The sequence below is a fragment of the Nannobrachium achirus genome, assembly GCF_963921795.1.
Source record: "Nannobrachium achirus genome assembly, chromosome: 16".
Classification (NCBI taxonomy): Eukaryota; Metazoa; Chordata; class Actinopteri; order Myctophiformes; family Myctophidae; genus Nannobrachium; species Nannobrachium achirus.
In genome coordinates this window covers 35,699,414-35,727,395 of record NC_137823.1, presented here as the reverse complement: position 1 = coordinate 35,727,395, position 27,982 = coordinate 35,699,414, and the positions used below count along the sequence as shown (strand labels likewise).

Genomic DNA, 27,982 nt, shown 5'->3' with positions numbered 1-27,982 from the left:
TGAAAGCGATGGACCAGAGCTAGGACGGCACCTGACCCCTCTCTCTGGGCTTTCACTGATGATGAGGCAGAAAATGTATCTGCTGACACGTGGCAGAACCAGAACCAACAAATATGTTACACTATAAAGGGATTTGTGTAACATCATCATTGTAAAGCACACATTTGTAGGTCACTGGGTCAGTGGTCATACTGAGATTAGTCCGAAACAAGTCATTTTTTGTGTGTAAATTCTCTATTTCGCATTCAAAATGCTGTTGTACAGGTTTCATGTTAGGCCTGATTTATAGATCTGTTTAAAAAGAAATCATAATAATAAATCCTTTTTTTTTTTCATTTATTGAAGAACTTCAACTTTCCTTGCCATTATCATTATCAAACATTCTCACACATTCTCCGCAGTAAAACTGTTGCTAAAGCGATTCAGTGAGACGAAATGAAAATCCAGGCTGTGTCTGTTAGGCTATGACTGTTGACTTGTCATAAACATAATTTACTGTTCTATTTTGGTTCTGGGATAACCATCAGACATGACGTCCGATGTCAACAACACACTCCCTCCCATGCTCCTCCCCCACTGCGCGGGGTCCACTGCCTGCGGACTCTCAAAACAAAGCATTATTTCTTCAGCCGACGGACCGTTAAGATTAAGGTAACGTTTATTTATCCACTTTTTGTTTATCGCCATGTCGTATTATTCAATTATTCCACATGTAATAACGCTCAGCTGATGCATGGTGATAGCAGATGGCTCATTGTTAGCACCATGCCGCAGCAACACGAACACACGAGCCTGGCGGTGTTAAACTGAAATGGGTGGCCTATCGAATTATGTTACTCCAGTTTTATGACTGCAGATGCAGACCGTTATTGTGTGAGCTTTTAGATTGGCTATTTTCACTGCTTCTTAATTATTATAATGTTTTATTTATGGAATTTCTTAGATTTGTTTGTTTTAAAATGTATCAATTTTTGAAGTAGGCCTATATAAAAAATATGATAAATGGGATTTTTACTTGAGTGAGTCCATAAAAATTGGTCCGTGAACCACAAATGTAAATGCGTCCTGACCTTTATTTTATAGAGTGCACACACATAGGGGCCGCACTGGACCAAATCCAACAATCTGTCGCCACATTACATCATGAAGAAACAGTATTATATAGGTTAGCGCTTTCGATGTAACGTGGGTACGCCTTCATCTGATCCGGCGCAGGGCGGTATGAACCAAACATCAAACTACAGTAACCAGCCGGCCACCGCATCGTTCCAGATCTATTCCTAGCTACTCTGGTTTTATCTCCTGAAACTGGGAGAGAAATAATTGTTTCGGAGGGTCCGCGTCGGCTAAACGTTAACGTTATGATAGCAACAACTTAAATGATGAAAACGACTCTTTAAACCGCAGGACAACAATGGCTGGTGTTGGAGCGACGGGCGAGCGTTGTTGTTTCCACTGTTGCCTGTCATAGCAGAGCAGAGAGAGAGCCACCTCATCACCGCAGAGAGACACACAGAGGTAACTAGAAATGTCCATCTAAACTCAACCCGAGAAGAAATATAGCCTAAAAGCTATATCATCTAGAAAGTAGACATGTCGGAGTGGCGGGGTGTAACCTTTCGCACTTGAAGTTTAGATGATTTATGGTGCTAAATGGTCCCAAAAAGTGATCATCCGCCAACAACGCGTTGTTTTAGCCTTAAATGATTTTAAATGTAAGGCCTAAAAAGGATATTAGACATACCAAAATAATATAGTACAATATGCTAAAATTGGAAATGCATTCTGACGCGTAACGCTCTACTACTGTGTCAGTTGTAGTTTGACTGTAAATGTTTAATAGTGCATTTGGCTGCCTGAGATTTAGTTGTCAAAGAAATAATGTTTCAGACAGTGACAGACAAAAAAAATAATAACTTGAGTAGTTTTGCCTATAATCATGTAAACGTCATGCCTGATTATGCTGTAACGCTGTTGGCAGAGTTAATGTACTTTCTCTGCCAAGTGCCAACAGAGTGTTTGCTGTTTACAGAGTGCATTTCCTATTATAGTAGGGCTATATAGGAAATGCATTCTAACCCGTAACTCTGTACTTGTCAGTTGTAGTTTTAACTGTAAATGTTTAAATGTGCAATTTCTGAGATTTAATTGTCAAAGGAAATATGTTATGATTAGTGACAGACAAAAAGAACCTTTGAGTAGTATTGCCTATAATCATGTAAATGTCATGCCTGATTATGTTGTAAACAGCAAACACAACCAAGTGTTGTTGCAAACACTTCAACCACAATTGTGAACAGAAAAGAGTGTGTACCACAGACATATTATCTAAAGTTAGGTGTTTTTGCACATTATGACCGTTTGATTCAAGGAAAAGCAGCCCTAGATGTAAATTGAAATTTAAAGAAAGTTTTTGGTGGGCAATAAACCTTTAGTATACACCATCTAGTCGCTGAAACTGAAAGTTAATGCAGAAATATTCGGGAATTGAGTTGACGTTTGAATGCTTTTCTCCCCCAGCTTGTTTGAATCTACCTGAAAACATCCTGTGGCCATTATGGAAACCTGTCAAGTGACTCTAGTTGTGAGAGGAGATACTTCACCAGGTATGAAAAGTTTAAAGTAAACGTAAAGCAATTATACCGCAAGCAACTTGGATTGCAGATAGCATCAAAGTTGCTTGCGACTACTTTATACTTAGCTGTATGAGGCGAGCGTCACAACAAACTATTTAAGACTCATCTTTGCAATTAAGACTGATGTTATACTTAACTTATGAAGGAAATTACAATTCAGTTCAAACTCAAAGGAGCTTTATTGGCATAAGAAAACATATCTTTACATTGCCAAAGCAAGTTTAAAAATATATATATAAAATAAAAATAAAAACAGTTGAAAATGGGGAACATACAGTTGTGTAAAACAGCTATGTCACATTTTGTCATTATGTATGTACAGGCAGGAATATACATACATAAATACGTTTAGATTGCACAGTTACCAAACAAATGATGTAATCTTGGGACATGCAAGTTTATGTGTCTAATAATAAGGGACATATTCAAGGTGTTTTTATTTATTTTTTATTTTTTTGCATTGATCAGTTATATGATTCACTTTTGCACAGTTTATTGTGTTACAAGGTAATAAGTAAAATGGTGTGGACTTTTGTAGGTGAGGTGATTGCTGTGGTGGGTAGCAGTGAAGCCCTTGGTAGCTGGTGCCATGCAAGAGCTGTGCCTTTGCTGCCTGTTGGTGATGCTGGGTAAGTGAAACATTACAATTAATGTGAGTCTCTCGGGTACAAATTGTACCCAACGCGGCAAAGGTTGTCCGGATGCCACTAGGCATCCATGCCTAAATGGCAATGCCTAAGTGGTATGCGCCTGGACCAGTAGGCCAGTGGGCACCCCGTGTTAAAATTCTTCGTCGTGCTAAAGGTTCCAGTTCACAATGTAGTACTTTTAATTACACTTTCATTGATTCAACATGAATGGATGCATGAAGATAAGGCAATCTCGGCTAATGGCTTGAAGTCAGAATTAGGCTGGTAACATTAAAGGCGATGTACTGCACGCAACCTACCTTTTCTGTTTATTGTGACCCCGAACTGATACTTTATTTAGCCATTTTAAACAATATTTAGATAAGTTTGTTAAAGAAAATAATCTGTTTCTTGTAACAGACAAACATATACAAACCGATATATGAGTTTCCAATTATTTCCCCAAACAAAATAAGATATTTTGAGTAAGCTGCATGTGTTCTCTACTGTTGGTGTTTGTTCTGAATGAAATCCATACAGGACAAGATCAGTGACTCATTCTGGCTCTCATTTACAAAAATGTGGTTGTTTCCTCCAACAGTGCCACGTGGAGTAAAACTATCACTGTTCCCAGGGGAGCGGTGTCAAATTACCGTTATTTCAAGGGTTTCTTCCTGGCATCAAAGGTGAGCGAAATGAGTAGTGGCACACAACCTAGTAAAGGTATAGTTTTTCTTTTCCCAAGCTAAAATCATGTTATGGTTCTGTTGAAGTCACTCCGTCATTTGTACTATTGATGTGTGTTGATTGTGATTGTTCCTTTTCAGCTCTTTAGCAAGAAGGGGATGAGCTGTTTTTACACGACCGTCTGATTTGTACACTGTTGTTTTCTTGCCATGGAAGATTTGCATACTGTATTACAAGGCAATTCTACTTGCCCAATAGAGAAGTTTCCTATTAGGGCTGGGTGATGTGGACAAAATCGAACATCACAACATTTTGACCCAAAAAAAAAAAAATTACCACTCCTAAATAGAGAGCCTCTCATTTTTGAATGGCTCTCAGAGCATTTTCAGCTGCAGTACCACCTTTGGCCTGAACTGCTCCACCCCCACAAAAATCTTTATGAAAAATCTTTTTGAGAAAAAAAAAAAAAAATCTTCAAAAACGGCCGTTTATGACGTCACAAACGGCAGCAAATCTGGACAGCCTGTTTTGAGAACCCGTGGGATGCTTTTAACCTCCACCTTCCCAAAACCAGAGAAAGACACAACGGTCTGAAATGGGACTTTGTGAGGATAGAAGGTGCTAGTGGGACCCCAAAAAAAGGTTTTAAAATAGGAAAAGTGAATTCTCATGGTGTATCACCTTTAAACCATAAACAATATCTAGTCTCATATCAGGATATCGATATAATATTCATACGTTTCCCAGCCCTAGTTCACATGGTCTTTGTATCGCGTTCCTCACATTTGTGTTTATCCTTCTTGGAAATGAACCCATGTCACTCTGTAGTATGCAAACCTGGGCTGGCTGCCAGCTGGCCTGCTCTAATCATAGCACGTGAGCCTTTCCCATGTGTACCAGGGAGAAGGCTGCAGTAAGAACAGTCACACACTCGCATAACCAACATACCAGGGATAGAATATCTCTTGGGGGGGGGGGGGGGGTAAAAAAGAGCAAGGGGGGTAGAGAGAGATACAGAGTGAGGGATAAGAGAGGAAACTTGGCAGGCAGACAGGTAACGGCTAGCGTTGCCGTTTTCCTCGAGTGTTGTTGCCTTGAGGACATGGTGACATTGCTTAATGCTTAAGTCTGGTTGTGGATTTGTTTTCCCTCATTCATGGGTGGAGCTGACACCATGACCGATAAGGAATCAGTACTCTCTGCTTCCATTCCATGCACATGTTTGAACTGGTTTCTTTTTTCTGCACTGGCCTACTTTTAAAAGCTGATTGAACGCTAGCTAAAGCTTAATTCATATTCTATCTCTGTCGATGGTATCATGTGCTGAAAATATACCCGATTTACAAGATGTGACATGGTTGTAGATTTGCTATTTCCCTCATTATATAACAAAATATAATTCAGGCATTAGGTTCCATATATGCGTATGGGGATTTTCTTTTTTTGCCCTCATGGAGTAAAGGCTTTGCAGCAATTATTCACTACTTGTATAAAGGCAAGTGCCAAACCCGTTGTAATTCTTTCACTCGAAGAAATAGTTAATAGCAATTGCTGTTTACTGGTAAAATACCTACAGTATATGCTGTAAGAGAATAAATAAAGTGTGATAATCAATGTGTTTACACCTTGTATTAAGGGCAACGTAGAATGTAATTGAAGCCATGATTCAAACTATCCTTGATTGTAACTAACAAATTCGCTTTCCAGGTTCCAACCTGTGGTGATAACCCCAGCTGGGGGGGATTGTTGCCAATACCACTTGTTTATTCCTAATTCTTTTCCCACCCTGACTCTAGATAAGGCATAATATATGAATGAATTTACCATTCATCTATATTATATATCTATCTATCGCTATACAGTAAATCTATCACCAATGAATATATCTGTACAGTCTATCAACAATGAGTATAATGGTGGATATTTTCACAGTCTATTAACAATTAATACAGATGAGTGACAAATTAAAGGAAAAACAAAGTATGGGCCACCACAAGCCATCAGAACAGCTTCATTGCACCTTGACACAGATTCTACAAGTCTATGGAACTGGAAGGATAGACACCAGTATAACAAAATGTATTCCCTAATTTGGTGTTTTGATGATGGTGTCTTACACCTGTCAAAAATCTCCTATAGGTGTTCATTTGGTTTGAGATCTGGTGACTGCGAAGGCCATAGAAACACATTCAGATCATTTTCATACTTGTCAAACCATTCAGTCACTCCTCATGCCCTGTGGATAAGAATAGTGTCATTCATGCTAAGACCCAGATGGGAATCATCTGGATATAAATGTTTAGTCATAGGATAAAGGTGAACACTCAGGTTGACTTTGTCATGTCCCGCATACTGCCCACCCCCCTGTCATGCCCCCAGCATATTAGAGCCACATAATAGAGCCCTCACCGTTGGGTGCATTCATGTCTGTACACAACACAGGCACTCGGCACTTGTGGAGATTGGAGAATAAGGATGACTCTTCTGACCACATCTCTGTGTAGACCAGTGCCTATGGTTTTTGCACCACGGAACGTTCAGATGTATGTTTGTCTCTTTGTCTTGCTGACACAGTCTGACTCTGATCACATCCTGCATTGACCGATGTCTTTCCCACAGATCGAAATGCAGATGTCACTTGAGTTACAGTTCCTATGGAAATACTATCCAGTTGAGCTGTCGTCGTGACTAAAGCGCTTGCCATCTGTGCCCCAATAATAAACCATCTTTCAGTCACTTAGATCCTTTCCTCTTAATTAACATCTTCATCAGAATTTGTATACATGCCCAGTTTTGCCCACAGATAGGTCATGCAGTAGGCCTACACGTGTGTATGGAAGCATCTGCATTTGGCATTTGTTATGTTCCTCCACTCATTTTATTCAAGGTCTTTCCTTTAATTTGTCACATGTCTATATGAATGAATACATGTATAATGAAGATATATGAATATATAAATATTGGAATTGCAGAGTGCTGGTGGTCCCTGTCAAGTGATAGTCAATAAGTGGGAGACCCATCAGCAACCGCGCACTCTGCGCGCCACAGGTACAGAACACAAGAAAGACGACAATATTGTTGGGTAACTTGGGTTTGATAACGGTGCCCCACACAGATACAACCTCTCCTCATTGGTGCCCCACACAGATACAACCTCTCCTCATTCTCTCTCAACACTGCATCGATGTTGCTCATAAACCACAGATGGCAAAGTTTATTTGGGGAAGAGGCACATCTGAGCTTAGATCAGTTCTTTAAGGGGCATGATATATACTTTGTTGAGCCTGGTGTCGCATACCAAAAATAGCTGATCTACACGCTCACAACAATGCGTGTTGAGCTTGTAGATCTGTTATGCAACTCAGTATAAATCTGGCTTACGGGCAATTTCTATTTTCTATTTCTATTTCAATTTCTAGGATGCACTTTATACTGTGGGAGCTTTGGCGAGGTGTGGTTTTGCTGTGGGTGGGTGAGGGGCTTTGTTGTTAAAGCTGGAACAATCTAGAGTCATAGAGGAAACACTATTATAAATACAGGCGGATTCCTCTGGTGAACACTATTGTGTTTAGGAGTCCCGCTGACAAAGGTTCTTTGGAAACAGCTTGATAGGAAAAAATAACATGCTGTGTGTAGACATGTCCCCTACCCTGCGTGTTGTCCCCTCTCACCCTGGACCCTGTCACCCCATCCCTTTTTTGTTTTGTTTTTTTTACCCCTTCTAGCAAGTCCTTCAGAGGACCTTGTGTCTTACGACTTGTATTTTAGTTGTTTCTGCACGTTAGCCAGCAGGTTCTTTTCTTTTCTTTTAGAATTCAAACCTGTTGCATAGACTCTTTAATGTGCTCTATGGTAAAGAGCTTGCTTTTGAGTCTCAATAGTGTATATCAGAATTCAATGTGTGAAGCTTAAAGAAATGTCGAGAGAGGGCGAGATCATTTAGCGACCTACAACCGGGTCGCGACGTGGTCGGTAGTTTTCAGCGACCGGGTCGCTAAATCGACCGACTGGGACGGTAAAACCACCGACCGGGACGCTAGAACCACCGACCGGGACGCTAAAACCACCGACCGGGACGCTAAAACACCGACCGGGTCGCTAAATCGACCGACCGGGACGCTAAAACTACTGACCGGGACGCTAAAACCACCGACCGGGTCGCTAATTCCACCGACCGGGACGCTAATTCCACCGACCGTGACGCTAATCCAGCGACCGGGTAGGTAAATCCACCGACCGGTGGTCGCTTCCACCGACCACCGGGCTACTAACCCTAACCCTAACCCTAACCCTAAACCTAACCTCAGTAACCTTACCTCAGTTAGGCTAACCTGCCACGCAACCTCCCGACCGGGTCGCTAAATCACCGACCGCGTCGCTAAATCACCGACCGCGCCGCTAAAGCGAGCGACCGGGTCGCTAAATCGACCGACTGGGGCGCAAAATCTTCCGACCGGGTCACTAGATGTACCAACCGGGTCGCTAAATCTACCGACCTAAAACTGCAGGCAGGTCGGTAGATTTAGCGACCGGGTCGGTCGATTTAGCGGAGCGGTCGGTGATTTAGCGACCCGGTCGCTCGATTTAGCAACCCGGTCGCTCGATTTAGCGACCCGGTCGCTGAAAACTACCGACCACGTCGCGACCCGGTTGTAGGTCGCTAAATGATCTCGCTCCTACTGGAAATGTCATCAACCACTAAAACTGATGGCAAATAAATTAAAATTTCAGACCCACAAGTTTTAGTGGTTGTTTGAGTGTCCACTAAAAGTCTTCTAATATGTTCTTTTCCTCCTTGCAGGGCCACTCTTGAATGTTGATGATGGCCAGTTTGGATTTATCAGTAAGTTGAAGAATACACAGTTAAATCTACCACCGTCATTTATACTACGAGTCATGGAAGTCCATTAGTGTCATGATTAATGCCCCATAAGTTATCAATACTATAAGCAGCACATCTGTCTTGAAATCCATACCAATGACCTCTTTAGAGACTTACCGGTAAGCATTTGGGATTCATGAGGTTTCATGGTCACTGTTCTTGCCTGTCCTTTCTTATTGTTGTCGGTGGGGCCAGATACATTGGTAGAGCTACTGTATCATGGGAGCTATTGGGTGTCTTAGTTCTCACCAAGCCTTCGCTCCCCTCCCTGCAGATGGTGTAGAGTGTGTGGACGCTGGCTGGCTGACGTGCCAGACAGAGATTCGTCTACGTCTGCACCATTCCAAGAAGTCTCCAGTATCCATCACCAAAAAGAAATACAAGAAGTCTCGCTTCAGGTAAGCAGGGATGGAATTCAACACCACCACTCTCTGAAGGTCCCGGCTGAAAGGGACATGAGACTGTTGTAATGGAGCAGAACTGCATTTCCTTTTTCCTTAAATGCTCCCGGACAACTTGGGTAATGAACAGCCTAAATGGTGTTGCACTCCATGAGCTGTCTGAAAGGTGTCATTTTGACTATTGGCTATTCACAAGAACTACGCCAGGGGTCTGCAACCCTAAATGTTGAAAGTGCCATTTTGGACCAAAAATGAATAAATACCAAATCTGTCTTGAGCCGCTAAAAATATTTAAGCCTTATAAATCGCCCCCCAAATGCAGTTTGCATATCAACGATTGCACCCTGTAAATAATCACTGTTAATTGTGTGATCGTGGGCTTCTTTGAAGTGAGAGAGAGAGAGAGCGTGCCTCGCTGTACATCTCTGGCGAACACTGTCAACTTGCGCTCGAAGGACAAAACTGCCTCTGGCATTTGCAGGGCAGTGCTCCGCTGTTCCTGGAGCCTTTTGTTCAGCCTGGTTAGGTGAGTTGTCATGTCCACCATGAAGAAAAGCTATTGCGTTTCATTGTTCATTTGAAACGCAGTCACTGAATTGGCCCGGTCATTTTCTGATTTCTCATACTCACTCCCTATGGGCCGAAGTCCAGGCTGATGGCGCGGAGCAACGTGTGAGGGAATCCACGTTATTAGTCTGGCTAATGCCAGGCAAGACTGTTATAAGATAACTTTAACTTATTGGAAAGGTTTAAATTATGTTATAATCCTGGTATTTCAATTTTGTTTCTATTTGCTTTTCCTTCCCAGGATTAGGCTACAGTGGGAGGGCTTCGAGGAGGAGGGAGAAGATGAGGAAGAGGAGCCCCACCTGCCCCACCCTCCATCCTGGCACAAAATCTCCACCACTCTACAGACCAGCATGATCAGTAAGAACGGCTACAAGTCGCGGCACTTCCAGCCTGAGTGCGGCTATGCCCTGGAGCCTTCCCAGTGGATGGAGTACAGTATCCACACCATGAACCCAGACAACCTGGAGCTCACCTTCGAGTTCTTTGAGGTAACCACTTCATCCCATTCACAAGTGTCCGTAATTAACCTGCAACTTGAATCAAGACAAGTTGCTTTAACAATGTCTAAAGGTGCGTTCAAATCTGGATAGTTCGAGCAGCGCAATTACATACAAAGTCAAAGCAAAAACAAGCCAAGCGTGGCAACGCGTACGACCCGAATGGTCACCTCGGTATCTTCGCCCGCATTTGTAAAAATCAAACTGAAGCGACCTTCGCTTCCCCCACTCCACCCATCGCCTGCTGACAAACAATTAGCGTTGACGTTGTCCGGAGACACGGAAATGTTTTGGGTGTTTTGTTTTGGGACTTTTTTCCCAGGTGTTTCGCCTTGATTCTGACGTGACAAATTATTTCTTTCCAACGCTGACCAGCGTGACTAAAGTGAAGCTATTGAAGCGACTAGAAACAAATATATCTCTTCAGGTTTGAATGCACCACCAAAAATACAAGACTTCTCCTGCTGTAGTTTTATCTGGGCAGATGTACACCTGTTCAACATTGCGCTAATCTCATGTCTATGTCTCCAGGAGGACTTGGGTGAACATGTGGTCCAGGGGGACACCCACCCAGGTCATGTGGGTATAGCCATTCTCCTCTCCTCCACCTTCCTAGAGAGTGGCAAGGACATTGGTGTAGCCACGCTTCCCATCATGGGACGCAATTCGAGACAGACCATCGGGAAAGTCCGAGGTGAAGTGTCGTAGGACAGTTCAGAGGCATTGATCACCAACGATCAATATACAGTAGAACAGCTCAGTTGTAGCCTGGAATCCAGCCTGATTCGCTATGTTCGTCTTTTTCTCACTTCACTACTCAGTCTGGCCAGGGTCAGTAGGCAAGTCAGGAAGTGACTTGAGTTTTACTTTATAAACATTGTCCCCATCCCCCCACAGACAGAAGTCGCAAGTTGTTTTTTCCCTTAAGGCTTTCCAGACTGTGAAGCGAAATGAGAGAGAAAAAAAAATAAAAACTAAAAAAAGCTCGCTGGATCCCAGGCTAGTTCAGATGCCTTGACCACTAACTAGATGCATTGACCACTAACTATCAATGTTAGACACAATGGACAGTTAAAACACGTTGACTGGTGTTATCCGGCTGCAGGTGAAAGAAAAGTGACCCACCCAGCGCCTGTTATCATCAATCAATCATATCTGGTATGAAGTTATCAAGCGAATAACGTGTTCACGTGTCCTTTCCCTTCCAGTGGACTATCTGGTGATAAGGCCCATCCAGCGCTTTCAGTGTGACATGAGCGCCTCCTTCGCTAAATACTGGAAGAAGAGGAGTGCCCTGGATGTTGGCCACAGAGGAGCTGGCAGCACACACGCAGCCAAGTAAAGCATGAACACAGTTTTAAGCCTCATTTAAACTCCGCCACACTCATTTTAAAGTGAATGCATTGTGATACAGGAAATCACCCTCATTTTGACCACTTTAATCCTAGCTTCCCTATTTTGGGCATGTCATTATGTGTTTTTTTGTTTTTTGACAGTTTTTTTTAATGCAGCAGATCTACGAGCTCACAAGCTTGAGCTTGTAGATCTGCTATCGACGAAGTGTAAAACTGGGCCTAAGTGGTTAAATTATGCTTTATGCCTTGATATCTCATAATGCAGTAATAATGTTATAAGAGATGTGTTCATCATTGACAAAAATATATATTGTCAGATGGAATGTACACCAAAGAAGAATGAACTTCATTCATCATATCACAGTGGTTTACAGGTGTAAAGAAGAGGGTGAAATATGTTTTGCATTTGGAGTTTTCAGGAAATGGAAGAAGAGTAGAACAAAGCAAGCATAGAAGCAGGCCAAATAATAAAATGTTCCTATGAATAGCATGTTTGTACTATGTATATGTACTGAATATACATGAGTTTAAAAATAGCAGCAGATGTGTACATGAGGTGCAAAGGACAGTAACAGATATAGAACATTGGCCTTTGTGCAAATGGTCTCACGTGCAGGTAAGACATGGTACGGTAAAGGAAACTGGAAGGTCGGTGTGTTCTGTACATTCAAAATGAATGCCTACAGTATACTTTGCAAATAAATTCCACCATGAATTAAACAAACACGTGCAAATCTTTTACTTATGTTGTCCTGTGCTTATTACCTAATATATGTTGTTATATTCATGTGCGTTTATTGTTCTTTTTTTTTTTTCTTTTTTTTTTTACAGGCACCACAAAGTCAGGGAAAACACCGTAGCCTCATTCAAAAGCGCTGCCAAACATGTAAGTTAATCACTTGAAAGCCCTATTTTTTGGGGGAAAAAGTAAAAGTAAGTGTTTAAAATGATCTTCGCCTATAATTTTGCCTATAATTGGGACACCAGGTTGAATGTAGTAATATACTTCATATATTGTAGAGGGCCCATTCCAGGGCTTGTCCAAACTCGTACAAAATGGTCCAAACTTTCGGTCTCCCAAGTGGGCACGGTCACAGCCAGGTCCCGAACAAAGATCATTTCATCCTGATTTTTCTGTCTGGAGAAATACCATGTTCGGAACACAATATGCGCCCTGGGAAGAATGGGTCAAATTTTTACTTCAATGCTTGACTATGTAACAAAATGATCATAATCTGTGCTCATGGTCACTTGTGTGGAATTCAGAGAATCATGTCCTACTTCTGGTCTCCTAAACTAAAGCCATGTGACACACATACAGGAAATCAATCGAAGCTGGGTAGTCTTGGTGTCATCCTATCGTCTTTGATCGGGTTAACCAGCGCCACCCCCCCCCCCCCCCCCCCCCCATGCCATTCCTTTGTGTCTAAGGTTGTGATGTTGTGTTTGTGTTCCTGCAGGGTGCTGCCTATGTGGAGTTTGATGTTCACCTCTCCAAGGATTCCGTCCCCATCGTTTACCATGATCTGACTTGCTGTATCTCCACCAGGAAGGTAATAATTCATGGACTCCAGGCGTTGTTGTAAATTGTAATTTGTTCAAACTGCATGCATCTGAAATCTGATCTTTTGTACGTACTGACTGTCCACACTGTTATTTGCTAGTGATCAGATCAGATTTGTGTATTCAGACATCGTGGACCTATCTGCATTGGTTGCTGTGTTAACAACATAAACAGGTGTATGATACTTTATATAGCGAGCGACACCATCGTATGAGAAAGTATAAATCAGGGTTCAAATCTGGACAATCTAATTTGGGCTGCTTCTCTGAATGTAGCCTCAGGAATGGTTCTTGGAACAGCCCCCCCGAGAAGATTAATTGAATTTCAAGGCATTAAGAGGTTTATGTGAAACCCCAGCGTCATTGTTTCCTTTTATACTCTGTGACAGAAAAACGACAAGACTTCTCTAGAGCTGATTGAGGTGCCAGTGAAAGACCTGACCTTTGACCAGCTGCAACTTTTGAAGGTAATGTGATGGCACTGTTCATGTAGCTCAAAGTGGTAGCAAGATACCTGACATTTGACCAGCTACAGCCTTTGAAGGTGATTGAATGAATTCATAATAATTTTAATTAATTCAATCCGTGGTTCACTGGTAGAAATGTTGTGTTATGCATTGGAAACCTGGGTTTGAATCCCACATAGGACATACCTTTCAGCTTACAAAAAAGAGATGTGAACAAAATATTAACAATAAAACCCATGGTATTGAGTGTCATTTGTTGATTTGTTTTCCAGCTGGTCCATGCCACAGCCATCAAAGTGAACGATCACAAAGGTACACAAATGTTCTTCCCGTCTCTCTGCCACAGAAGTGAATTAGATGAGATTCTCATTTCTGATTCATACCTAATTGTATGACGGTGGCAGTTTGCTGATTGCCACCGTCGTACTACGGGGTATAAATGAAGCATTTATAATAAGCCATTACATTTATAATAAGCCATTGCACCACTGTTGCAGCAGGGGCTTTGATTTACCTCTAGGCGTGTTGCTTATGCTTTCAAGCGGTGGGCTTGTAGGATCAAAAGAATGGCTCGAATCCAGGCCTTTTGTTCTGATGAAAGATGGCAATCCTCAGCCATTGTTACATCACTATAAAGCAGCATGGGATTTTGTGTGTTGACTTAAAAGTCTCTGGGAATCAACTGTTTGTCCTTCAGATCTGATGGATGATGAAGATGAAGTTGATGAACATCAGCCCTTCCCCTCCCTCTCGCAGGTAAATAACTGCTAGCCTTCATGGCGACAGATGGCTGCACGCTACTTAAGTATATTATTTGATTGTTATGCAACAAGCTTCGCTTTTGCTCTCACAACAACCATTAAACTAGAAAATATTGTTCCTTCGAAACAATTGTGGGCTCGCTTCAAGCCAGAAAACAATGGCTATAAAAGTACAAAATGTCAAGATCGCAGGCAGTGCTCTCTTTGACGTTACTGACGTCAAAGATTGGTCCATTTTGTTCCAAAAATGTGTTGTGCAAAAGTTGACCCGCTGGTGGCGCTATAACAGGCCAATGTGAGAAGGGGGTATCTGTTCCTTGACCTATTGGGAATGTGCTTGCAAGATTTCACGCACATTGCAGGCTGTGTTCATGATTTGAGTTTTTTTTTGCCTTGGCCACTTTATCGCTGCTTGCAGCTATATTTATAATTATTATTATATTTTTTGTGTGTGTGCACTTCATAGGCATATTAGATAAAGGTCCTTAGATTGTGTGTAGAATGTTTCATGCAAATTGCGAAAAAAATCCTAACAGGTTTAAGCGTTTCACAAACTGCTCAAAATGATATAGCGCCCCCCTTTGGCCAATTGGGGTAAGATTGGTTTTAGTGATATTTGGACTAACACCAAATGCCATGAACATGTTACTTTGCATGTATGATTTAGAGGCAGAAGAATAATTTGCATAAAACTGCAATATTCATTGAATTATTAAAAAAAGCATGTTTCAATTTTAAAGAAATCCGATCTGACAGATCTTTAGATATTGGTCCAAAGTTCACATAAAAAAAGTTTTGTGCACGTGACGCGAAAATTCCAGAATAAAAGCGGGTTTACGTGTTTTACAAACTGCTCAAAATGGCGGAAAATCGAAGGGCGGAGCTTACTTAACAACGACACAGATGTCTTCCGCTTGAGTCAAAGCACGCGTGTAACAAGTTGCATGTCTTCAAACGAAACGAGTCATGACTTATGCCCGTTTGAAGTTTGAATTTTCAAACGCTTCGTATAGCGCCCCCCTTTGGCCAATTGGAATAAGATTGGTTTCAGTGATATTTTGACTAACCCTCTACATCTTTGCCAAATGGCATGAACGTGTGACTTTGTATGTATGATTTAGAGGCAAAAGAATTATTGGCATAAAACTGCAATATTGAGTGAATTATTACAAAATAATGTTTCACTTTAAAAAAAATCTAGTTGATCAATCTGACCGTATTGGTCCAAAGTTCATGTGAAAAAAGTTTTGTGCGCTTAACTCAAAAATCCCAGGAGGAGATAGATTTTTACTGTTTTTCATATAATTCAAAATTCTGGGGGATCTAAAGGTCAGAGGTCAAAAGTCAGAGGGTAAAAGTTGTTCGGCATGAGGAGACGCATACGTGTATACAGGTTTCATGGCTGGACCTCAAACACAGCATGAGCTATACCTGTTCAAAGTTCGCACTTTCGAAGGCTTCCTACAGCGCCACCATTTGGCCGATTGCTGTAAAAAATAATAGCACACTTCGCCACTGTAAGCTGAACACATTGATGTTTTTATTTTCATTTTCTCACTAAGTATGTAGGAGTAGAAAGGAACCGAAGTTTTGAGGAGAACTTGATATGATTGCCTGATAGATAAATAATGACAATATCTAAAGTGTGCTCGCCTTACAGGCGAGCCCACAATAATCGGAGAGACGTGTACATTCGTAATGTAATAACTCCTCAGCTGGTCATTGTAGCTGCAGACTGATTCTATTCCCGGTTCCTACAACACTGTATTATTATTACATTTCTGTTGTCTAGATCTTCGAAGCTGTTGCTGAGGATACTGGCTTCAACATCGAACTCAAGTGGATCTGCCAATTGAAGGTCAGTTCTGCCTGTCAGGATCTTCAGGGCCAAACCAATGTGGATTAGTGTTTTTTGAGCGGTGGTCACACCGTCTCCTATACGTGGCCGTGTGTGTGTCCGGCCGTCCGGCCGTCCGTCTGTGTCTGTATGTAGCCTCAAGGCTGCAGTACCTTTTCTGACCACACATGTTAAGGGAGGGGCGCTGTTGTTCTCTCACACACACACACACACACACACACACACACACACACACACACACACACACACACTCTCTCTCTCTCTCTCTCTCACTCACTCACTCACTCACTCACTCACTCACTCACTCACTCACTCACTCACTCACTCACTCACTCACTCACTCACTCACTCACTCACTCACTCACTCACTCACTCACTCACTCACTCACTCACTCACTCACTCACTCACTCACACACACAGGGGGGAAGGGTGGGTCAGCATGTGTGGTCAAGTATTATTATTATTACTAGAAGCTGGGCCGCCCTTCGGGCGGCCCAGCGTCTAGTCGGCGACCTGGCCAACTCGGAACAATGTAAATAGGGAATGAATGCCCCGCCCTTTAATGCAAACCCCATTATACCTGTTGTCATAGGACCCGTTTTGACCATCTGTTTGCCTGTGTCCATTTATGCCCATATATGGAGATATCTGTTATCTGTCTGTCTGTCAGCGTCCATTTTATGTCCATATATGGAGATCACTGCAGATATAGTTCTGGGTCCATTTTATGCCCATATATGCCCATATATGGAGATATCTGTCTATTTGCGTCCATTTCACGCCCATATATGGAGATCTCTGAATCTGTCTGTCTGTGTCCCTTTATGCCCGTATATGGAGATCTTTGTGATTCTGCGTAAATTTTATGCCCATATATGCCATTTGCGTCCATTTTATGCCCATTTATGGAGATCTCTGTATCCGTCTGTCTGTGTGTCTGTCTGTGTCCCTTTATGCCCGTATATGGAGATCTTTGTGATTCTGCGTAAATTTTATGCCCATATATGCCATTTGCGTCCATATAGTTCTGGGTCCATTTTATGCCCATATATGCCCATATATGGAGATATCTGTCTATTTGCGTCCATTTCACGCCCATATATGGAGATCTCTGAATCTGTCTGTCTGTGTCCCTTTATCCATTTTATGCCCATATATGGGGGCATTCATTTTATGCCCATATATGGAGAACGCGCGTGCCCGTGGGACGAACGGTTCTCATATGGGGGCATTCATTTTATGCCCATATATGGAGAACGCGCGTGCCCGTGGGACGAACGGTTCTCGAGATACGCGGATTACCTACATACATACACACTCACAGAGATTTTTTGTTGACTCATGTGGCGTACGTGATGTCAGAGCCTTTTATGAAGTGATGTCACAATGAGTCAGAGCTTTCGCCGATTTCCTCAGAAACAGCCTGATGTCAACAATCAACCCCGCATAAGGAGATTCCGAACGTTTCGCGCCGGTTCGGGACCCGGCACTGCACTCCGTGCCGCGGCGGGGAACGCGCGTGCCGAATCTGAAGCCGGTGGGACGAACGGTTCTCGAGATACGCGGATTACAAACACACACACACGCACGCAGAGACTTCTCGCATTTATAGATAGATTAACAAACTGAATGTTTTAGGGTCAAATAAATTAGAGTGTGTGAAGAAACTACAGCATTGTAAAGCACACTAACCCCGCTGCACCCACCCAGTAGTGCTGTTGCACAGCCTCCACGACCACCGCTCAGTTCACACGGGTGTGATTTTTTACTATTTTACTCAGAGAATGGATGGAGAATGTGTTGTGATCAATACTGAGGATTTGATAGTCCATGAACTGCATTATCTACTGTAGAAACCCAATATACTTTATACTGATTCTACCATGAGTTAATTGTGAAATTTGTTTTTATTTCAAAATGTAATTTGAGGATAAACCCCTTGAGATGCGTCATCTCGTCTCCAAGGGGGTCCTACATTTTAAGCTAAGGTTACTCTGCATTGATCTTAATGTGTATTACCTTTTTGTATTGACAGGATGAGTCGTGGGATGGCAATCTGTCATCCTACTTCAACATGAACAGTTTCCTGGACGTCATCTTGTCATGTGTTCTGGAGAAAGCGGGCAAAAGACGCATTGTTTTCTCTTGCTTCGACCCGGATATCTGCACCATGTAAGCGCTTTGGGCTACCCGTCATGTGCCTCCACTATTGGATTATGTTGTGTGTGGGAACTGAGTTTAGCGAGTTCAGTGCACAGGGTTACCCAAGTACGGTGTGCCTTCAGCAGTTTAGGGCTTGACATATTTTGGGGTTCATTGGCAATATGGCAGAATTTACAGTTTACACCTTGGGTGTAAACAACTCCCAAGTCCCTAGCCATAAATCATAACTCTTGTAGAGTGCTTTTGTTTTGGGACGTTATCTACAAGAGTTATAAAGGGGAGTCAGAACGCTCTTGCTGGGTGAGCCCTAACGTCCATTTTCGGCTCAAAACATGTACAAATCAATAAGGTGCTCACCGCATTGTCGAAACAGTTTTCTATCTACCGATGTGCCCACTAGTTGGCATGTGTTAGTCCATATGTTTCCAATACATTAATGTTTACTCAAACTTCTAGGAGACTCGTGTTTCCTAGTCGGAATGCTTCCGCATACAAACCGCCATGTCCTAGTATGAGCGAATAGCGAAGGCGATCAACGTCACGTGATATGTTTGGCTATTTTCACCCAACAACAAGGAAAGCGATGAGACTCGGAGAAGTTTGAGTAAACATACATTTATTGGAAACATATGGACTGACACATGCCAATGAGTGGGTGCATCGGTAGATAGAAAACTGTTTAGACAATGCGGTGAGCACCTTATTGATTTGTACATGTTTTGAGCCAAAAATGGATGGAAGGGCTCAACCAGCAAGAGCGTTCTGACTTCCCTTTATAATTAACTCTTGTAAAGAGATAACGTCCCAAAATAAAAGCACTCTACAAGAGTTATGATTTATGGCTACCAAGTCCCCAGCATGCAGATGAAATACACCCTCCTGTTAGTTACTGGTTGGCATGGCATCTCCAAATCTAAAGGCTAATGAAGACCTTAGATCTGTTTTGTCCTTTGTACAAAACAAACTGTAATGGTCATTGAGTTCTGTCCTCTTCCCCCTTAGGGTGCGTCAGAAGCAGAACAAATATCCCATCCTCTTCCTGACCCAGGGCATCACAAAACTCTATCCCGAGATGATGGACATCCGCTGCCAAACTACCCAGTTCGCCATGAGCTTTGCCGAGAGCGAGAACATCTTGGTAAGCGGTACTGGTGCTAGCGGAGCAATTTAACTCTCTGCATGACGAGCAAATGCCACCACCACCAGTTTACAACTTGTGTTCAAATCTTCAACCCGTGTTAGTATTGGTTTTGTGGGCGTGACAGAGAGTTCACAGATAAAGCAAACGGACGCCTGAACTGCTGTTTATCTGTGACGAATCAAAGCACAATCAATAAGGATATTGATTGGATGGGTGCTGCTCATCTGTCCTTTATTGATCATCCCTCTGCTCTGTTCTTCTCCCATCCTCCCAAATCGCTGCTACTCATCCATCATGCTGTATTATGATCAATTCCTCTTTTCCTGTCCCTCCAGGGTATCAGCGCACACAGCGAAGAGCTTTTGCAGAACCTGAGCTTCATCCGCGAGGCCCAGTCCAAAGGCCTGGTGGTGTTCAGCTGGGGAGAGCACAACAATGACCATGACACCAGGACCTTGCTCAGAGAGGAGGGGATTGACGGGCTGATCTATGACAGGTAGGTCAAAGTAGGTCAAGCAGAAACACGTGCAAGGCCTGTAAGACTTTAATGTCGTTAAGTGTGGATTCCTGACGGAAACATGAACACACCTCACTGTATATTATCAGGTGCCTTATACAGCTTTATATTTATTATATAACCTTTATATTATTACGTTCCTTATTATGTAACCCTATATTATTAGGTGCCCTTTACAGCTGAGGTTTGATAGATTTGTTAGATTAGGTTAGTATTATGGACAGTCTAAGGTGACGCATTAATTTTGACGGCCTTTCACCTACAGTAACAGAATATCCTTCGTTGCAACAAAGCCATTGATGCGTTCTCCTCCCTTTTGTAAAAGGTGCACCTGCTAGAACAACAAAAAGAAGTAACCCAAGTATGTGTGTGTATGCGTGTTGTTAGGACTGTCTGTCTGCCAAAAAACACATTCCAAATCTATTGCCATGCCTTTCAGCACCAGTGTCATGTCAGGGCAAGATGAATGACAGCAGGATCGTTCCAAACAAGCTACAAATTGTAAGCCCTTCCAACATAGACATAACGTACTTTATTAGAAGATACAAGCCTTTAGTCTGAGGGCGGTATGTTAATGTTTATGGGCAGCACACATTGTGATACAGAAATGTTTGTTCCAATGTTCAACGGCAAAAACAATTACATAGTTTATTTATCTTAATTATTCAAATGACACATTGCACAGTGCTCTATGGAGACATTTACTGGTACTGCAAAAGTAAGCGGGGAAGTGTGTAAACGGGTTGTGATGGTACCAGTTCTATTTTTTGCAGTAGAGATGGATTAGGGATGTGATTTAAATTTTCTCCAATAAATATGAGGGAAACATAGAAATAAAACATATAGCCTCTAGAAGTTGGTGCCCCCCCCCCCCCCCCCCCTGCAAACTAAAATGTCTATCTAGTTACAATTAAAGCATTTTGTTGGAAAACTAACCAGTCCTTACTCATCCCATTATTAATAATTCACTCTTTTAAAATGCAAAGGCCTATTGTATGTCGGTTATTGTTTATAGGTGACACTTTCGTTGATGCAGAAGAACCTGTTTATTTGTGTCTCCTAGCAGCATACCCAGAATCCTACTGTTATGCCAAGCAGCACACACTGCACGCATCACGTCCAATCTATGAAGGTGTTTCACAAAACCTAGGAATCTCAGCCCTTACGGGATATTTTGTTAGTGCCTTGGTGCGACTCGAAGTAGTTATTGTTTAGTGCAACAGTTCTCAAACTAGAGCCCTTGTAGTCTAATAATTATGTGGCCTCCCTGTCCAATAATTTGTCCTGACTGTCCTCCCTGTCCAACCGTGAACTAACGATAGTCAGTTACTGTGTGTGCAGTTTGTGAATGAACACACAGTCGGTCATGAAGCCGCTCTACGCAGGCTGTTTGTCTGTGGCCATGTTGACTGGTGTGTCGTGACAGTAAACGCCTCATTTGGCTAAATGGAAATGGAGATCTTCATTAAAAATGCTTTGCCTCAGGGGAAGGCAACCTAACGCCAGGGCTCCACTAGAAAGATGGCGTCGGACGGCGTCAAAAAAATTCATCGGTCGAATTGGGCGTCCGGCCGTCTGCCGCCTGCTGAATGAGTCTAATTATGTGAAAGAAAATATCTCTAAAGAAGGAGGAAAAGAAAGGTTATGTATAGCCAATCAAAATCAGTTGGAAATATTATACAATGCTGATGTGGTGTCATAATTAAACTTCATGTTGATACGGCACACTGACTATCAAGAACATGAACACATGGCACTTAATGTCAAAAAGGTTGCCGAGCCCTGAGAATCTAGTCTAGACCAACAAAGGTGTTTCAAAGCAACAACACTGTGTCAGGGACAGGGTTATACAATGAAAATGTAATATTACGTAACTCTGAACTGACAGGCGTTTGGTCGGGGCCACAGCGGTTGGTCAATAACTGGGTTATTCATTACCTAACAGTGGAGCGTGTCACTTTACAGTGGGTTTAGTTCTAGCTCAGCGAAACGGATGCTTGCTCAAAGGAGCACTTTGTCTGCTCTGGTCACGTGACCGTGTGACTGGAGCTCTTCATTCAGCTGTCTCAGCGCTCTCTCTTCCCCATACCATTAAACTGTGTTTGTGTGTGAGCTGTGACCTACATTTTTCCACACCTCTCACAGAAAACTGGCCACAGGGATTAGGGAGTTATGCCACTGACTTCTCCAGTTCACCTACATTCTACGTCTCAGATTCCGGCGCTTGCATCGCCTTCACGCTGTTGTCATAACTGTGCCTCTTTCTTTCAGAATTTGTGAATGCGTGGTGCCATATTTTGACTCAAGTTCTCCAGATGCCCGTAATGTCACTCTGGTTCCTGGTTGTGTCTTTATTGATTTGCTCACTCACCACCGCCTTTATGGTTGTTGTTGTTGTTTTTCTGTTTTGTTTGATTGTTTTTGCTTTGATGCCTTCTGCAAAACAACTGCCTGAAAGCACCCCAGCTCGCTGCTTAACAGAGAAGTGTTCCTTGACAATGACGCAACGGTTGACTTCTCGCTGGTCTCATATTTTGACTCTGTTGTCAAGACGGCTTGCTTTATCTGTTGGTTCTTTGAGTTTCTTACAGTATTTGGATGTCAAACAGCGATTTGACTGCCCTGTCTATCATTTTGGACACTGGACAGTACATGCCCCCCCCCCCCTCCCCCCTCCTGCTGGTTGACGCCTGTATGACCATGCGTTAAAGCTATACTGTGTAAGTTGCTAAACTAGTGGTCAGTAGCGGTATTGCTTTTTTCGGCCGTTTTTCGCCCGGTGTCGCCGCGGACCACTGGAGCGGGGCCGCAAACCACCGCAACCGATACGAATCCGTAGAGGGGTAGAACGTAATTTTCTGATATAGGGCAGCCTATATTTACAGAAGGCTTTAGGGGCTGAAATTAACGTGGGTGTTAACGTGGGTGTTCTAAAACCTTAGCGTTTTAATAGTTAGGACAACTTTAAGATTTGTTTTATAAAAAAAGTTACATAGTATAACTTTAAGCCCTTTATCCCTGCTTGTTATGCATGCGATGACTGCTTGCAGCAGCACCGAGTGAATGGCTTGAGTAGCACACGAAACAGGTCAGATTAGATAAGACCTGCTTCTTTTAAAAGGGTTGAATAACTTTCACTGAAGGCTAGCACCTCTGTGTTTTAGGGATGAAACTGGATCGTGTGACACCGTGGTTACACCAGAGAGGTGAAACCTAACCATGTGTAATCTTTTAACTGCTTAATCTAAGTGGGTGGATGTTCTCGAATAACCCCCAGTATCTTATAGGAAGCTGCATTTTGGCATCATATTTCTAGCTATTCATTTTTCTGCCTTTGGTTTAAGGAGGCTCTGAGCTCATCTCCCATTTTGGATTTATTTTATGCAGTGACTACAAAAGCTAGCTGCTGCTGTTGGATGTACTGCGGTTGTCATTAAAGGGACACTATCATGACTTTCTGCATTATCTCTATTGGAGCTGTCACGGTTACAAATTTAAATTGACGATTGATCGTCACGCAAATAATTGTGATTAACGATTTAATTGTGTTTTTGGCATTGAAGACTGGAACATATGAATACAAACATAATTTCTGTTCGCCATTTAGGCTTCATAATCACAAACTGCACATGGCAGATTACTGACGTATTTAATAATTTTATACTTTAAAAGGATTTCTTGGAAATAGCTGATCTACAAGTTTACAATGCGCATTGTAAGCTTGTAGATCAGCTATTTCTGCTATTTTTCAAATGGAAACGATTATGACGATTATGCAAAATAATTGTGATTATCTCAAGTAATTGTGATTAGACGATTATGTAATAATTGTGACTGGCCTAATATCTATTTGTTTGTTGTAGACAGTGCTAATGTTCCTTTAGCAACCATAACATGGAGTCATCTTCTGGGTGTTTCCGAAATGCCATTGATGTCGAGCTGAAAAGTTTACTCCAGTAATGGTTCAGGAGTCAAATCTGTGAATGTGAAAACTACAACGCTTTGCATTTTAGCTGCTATCCTTGGTCGCGGACCTATGAACATTGGCTTTGTTCATCATGTTTATGTTAAAATGCTGATTTTCACTTAAGAAAATATAAATCACTTTAGTGTAATGCGGTCACATACTACGTGTATGGGTGTGCCAAGCTGTTGGTTGCCCGTGAAATGCATGGGAATTGTAGAATGACCAAGAACTGCCAAAATAGACAGACAGAAAGGCATGAGTTATATCATAAATAGTGGTTTCTATCGAATATAAGCTTCAACAATTATGTGAAATGCACATCAGAAGTGTGATGGTGTCTCTTTAATAAACCTTGGATGCATGAAGGAATGTGGTTTGTGCCCTTTTCTGTGATAGTTTGGACTGGAGTAGTGTTCGCGTTTGAACAGGCTAATGATAATGTAGATTATCTGTTTTTATTGGAGATCTTATCCGAGTGATAGGATTTCTTAATGAATCGGAACAAAACAACCAGTTGGATGAAATAACATTTTTCTGCCTACTCATTAATTATCGGATGTTCTGCTGCATCTTGCATCGATACTGAATTATTGTTGTCATTTTTCTAGCCTAAACTTTATTTTGTCAGCTTAGTTGTGTTTGCTTCTTTTTGTACTGCACCAAGGTAATAATATCCCTGCAACAGGAGGGATCAGTTAACGTTTTAGGCTTTGACACGGTCGGAAATAGAATGATTGAAAGGCCGTTACATAAGTTTGACCATTACACCCCTGTGTACCCGGTGACCACTGTGACTGATTTACCCCCCCCCCCCCTCTCTGTCTCTCCTGTCGTTGAAGGATTTGTGAAGACCTGGGAGAGCAGCCCAACATCTTCAAAGTAGAGGAACAGCACTCCCTGCAGGAGGTGATCACAGAGGAGACCCTGAAGCACTGCACCTGCTCCTGTTACACCATCCCCTGCTCCTCCACCCCATGCCCTACCTCCAAGGATCGCGCCGGCAGCGCAGAGTCCGATTCCGGCCTCAGCTCCTCTTAAAAGTCTTCTGCTCACTGCCATCACCTCATTCTTGGCCCACTCCCCCCCCCCCCCCACCCCCAGTTGAAAATGCAGCATTTTGTGTATTTTATGCGCATAGCAGTAGATGACCAGATTGAATAGAGTTGTTCCGATACTGATACCCGCAGCATAAAATGCTGGATCAGGGTCAAGTCTATGCACCGATCAGATATCACATAATTTAACGGGATGACTACCAAACAACACATGTGGTGCTAGCAGAGAGTGTAATGTCACTGTCAGAATGGCATTCATTCTCTGCATGTATTTTCTCATGTTGTACAAAGGGCTCATGTTGTACTAATGTACCTGAGCCAGGCCATACAGTACAACCATGATTTGTCATCAAAACACAACCATACAGGGTTACACACACTGACAACGGATCGGCCCGCAAGTTAGAAGCGGTGTTGGAACATCTCTAGCAACGGCCACTTAATTGCAGGGTCCCTGGGATACGATTCCAGCAGGATATGTGTTGCATGTCGTACCATCAACATCCTGTTTCTCTACGGTCTAAACACGGGCAACCAACCGGTGTGCGCCTAGTTCACTCAGCCATGAAATGCCAAACTTCTGATTCTCATGGCATTTATGAAATGTAATGCAGGGAAGTGAAATTGCTTGAGACAAGCTTTCAAATGCAATCAGTCTCATCATTCTACAATGAATATAGTTTAGTTCAGACGTTATTTACGACAATGTGTTATTCACCACCAAATTGCAACATCTGGCAGATATTGAGATATCTTGTTGTATGAAGTTTCATGGCCTCCTGTTGTGATTTGATGATGCGAGTAGTGTAGTGACAAACGCATGTACATACTGTACTGTAAACACACAGACGGTGTCATTACAATTTTGCAATCACTGCACAGCTAACGAAGCAAAGGAACTGCCTGGAAAAATCTATTGACCAACACTTATTTTCAGTTAATACTTAACTACTGCCTCACGTCCATGCTGGAGGGCAGTGAGGTTGGGGGTGGAAGAATAACCAATTCAGGACGAATGTCTTTTCTGAGTTAATGTGTTTGTACCTAGGTTAAGGCTGGAGCTAGTAATTATTTTGACTTTTTCCTATCCTACCGTGCATGGCCAAAAAGCAATGACCCTAACTTGAGCCGGCGTTCACTCCACTCCCCCATACCGGGAAAGTTTGTAATTTTTATAGATGTATTTTGACCATTCATTATGTATCGTCTCTCAAATATCAAGTTTATTTTTGTATATTTTGAAACGTGACATACTCGTATTTTCGTTAAGTCTGTATGTCCACTGCAGCAAAATGTGTCTACAGCTTCAGTTCTCACAAGTAGTCTGTAGTAGTTGCCAAGTCGACATCGTGGCAGCCATGTGAATGTTTTGTGCCATTTGTTTTATTTATTTTCATGTATTAGTTTGACCAACAGAAGGCCTGTTTCAGGAATCAAGATCACATCATGTACTCAACATAATTGAAAAATATTGACTCAAGGAATTCATAATTGATAATTAGTTAGCCATTTTATTTGACCTCTTAATGTTAAGTGCTAAATTAGTTTAATTAGATTGTATAGTAGCACTTGATGTCATGCTGCAAGATTATTTTTCTCTGTTCTGTTGACATCAGATGTAATTTATTCCCTGCAATATAACAATACTTTTCAGTGCTAAATTAGTTTAATTAGATTGTATAGTAGCACTTGATGTCATGCTGCAAGATTATTTTTCTCTGTTCTGTTGACATCAGATGTAATTTATTCCCTGCAATATAACAATACTTTTTGGATATATTTATTGTACTCCAATAGCAATGGGTGCTGTATTAATAATTTCACTAAACTATTCAGGACAATATCCAGCTTAATGCCACAGTTTTCATGGGACTCCCCAGCCTAAGAGACTCGATCATATGACTCCCAGTACAATGACACATCGCATGTTGCCATTAATGATAGCTCACCTCTCAGTGGCTTGATGGCACCTCTAAGGCACCTACAATCTGAGCAGTGATTCTGTCTCACTGTTTGACTTGACTCAAATGGACTGTTTAAAACTGATATTCATACTCTACACTGGGAAGTTATAGGTCATTCAGATGATTGAATGTGTCCTAGATTAAGGAACACACTCAATCCTTTTAAATAATTGTGTTATTGTTACATTTATCTGATGGGTGGGTGCAAGTGGGTGAAGAATTGTTTTATCTGCGACAGGGTTGGTAAATGGTACCTCACAGCCTTAATGAGGAAAAAATGATGTACTATGTTTCCATTTATTTCTCTTGCTGCTGCTGCTTTATTCTTCAGAAATACCTCGATCAATTTATTTCACCAGACCAAAAGTTTTCTTTTCTCTTCTGTTGAAGAACAAACACTTGGCTCGCTTTGCACTTTCAGAATCACAACACCCATCATTTGACTTCCATTTGCTGTACGTTAAAAATCATATTGGTCAAATATACATCTGGGAATACGCACATATACATGACTATATATATTACAATGATGCATCTGTGGATCATTCAATGATGTCTGTAGGTGTACTGTATGTATACTGCCTGTTACTCCATCTGAGAGCTGTAAAAACACTTGAGGTATGCATGCTTCTCAGAGTTGGATGAATAGCGAGAATGTATAAAACCAGTGTATCAGTAATATTACTGCTCTGAACACAAAAAAATTATAAAAAATAAAATGAACATTTACAAAAACAACCGTTTCTTTTTTGTAGATTAGTGGTTAATCTCCCCCCCCCCCCAAGAATAGGGATGCTAGATTTCAAGTCGTTAAATAATATCCAACCTGTGAGCCGTGAGGATATTGCAAGTGGGCTCTCAAAAAAAT

At 42.0% G+C, this 27,982-nt stretch overlaps 1 protein-coding gene across 2 annotated transcripts; it reads left to right on the top strand.

Moving 5' to 3' along the window:
• Positions 1 to 585: 585 nt before the first annotated feature.
• Positions 586 to 27,839, top strand: gpcpd1 (glycerophosphocholine phosphodiesterase 1). 2 transcript variants are annotated; one of them, XM_080744049.1, is made up of 21 exons: positions 586 to 651; positions 1,408 to 1,518; positions 2,521 to 2,606; positions 3,175 to 3,265; positions 3,867 to 3,951; positions 6,925 to 7,000; positions 8,754 to 8,795; positions 9,109 to 9,232; positions 10,044 to 10,293; positions 10,834 to 10,996; positions 11,511 to 11,640; positions 12,489 to 12,543; positions 13,118 to 13,210; positions 13,610 to 13,687; positions 13,960 to 13,999; positions 14,385 to 14,443; positions 16,241 to 16,306; positions 18,343 to 18,479; positions 19,473 to 19,608; positions 19,947 to 20,107; positions 24,935 to 27,839. In XM_080744049.1, exons 3-21 carry the CDS (start codon positions 2,558 to 2,560, stop codon positions 25,131 to 25,133), a joined length of 2,034 nt encoding a protein of 677 aa, XP_080600175.1. In that variant the 5' UTR covers positions 586 to 651; positions 1,408 to 1,518; positions 2,521 to 2,557; the 3' UTR covers positions 25,134 to 27,839. The 2 variants fall into 2 exon arrangements, with proteins under 2 accessions (XP_080600175.1, XP_080600176.1); XM_080744050.1 differs by lacking the exon at positions 586 to 651 and adding an exon at positions 20,568 to 20,629 and having other exon boundaries at positions 1,200 to 1,518; positions 24,935 to 25,009.
• The last annotated feature ends 143 nt before the right edge of the window (positions 27,840 to 27,982 follow it).

What these genes read in the sequence shown, in the direction of transcription:
- gpcpd1 (XM_080744049.1), top strand. Translation starts at nt 2,558, where the DNA reads ATGGAAACCTGTCAAGTGACTCTAGTTGTGAGAGGAGATACTTCACCA. An exon ending in CTGCCTGTTGGTGATGCTGG is followed by an intron (nt 3,266 to 3,866) that starts GTAAGTGAAACA and finishes TTCCTCCAACAG; the next exon opens with TGCCACGTGGAGTAAAACTA. An exon ending in CAAAGTGAACGATCACAAAG is followed by an intron (nt 14,000 to 14,384) that starts GTACACAAATGT and finishes TTTGTCCTTCAG; the next exon opens with ATCTGATGGATGATGAAGAT.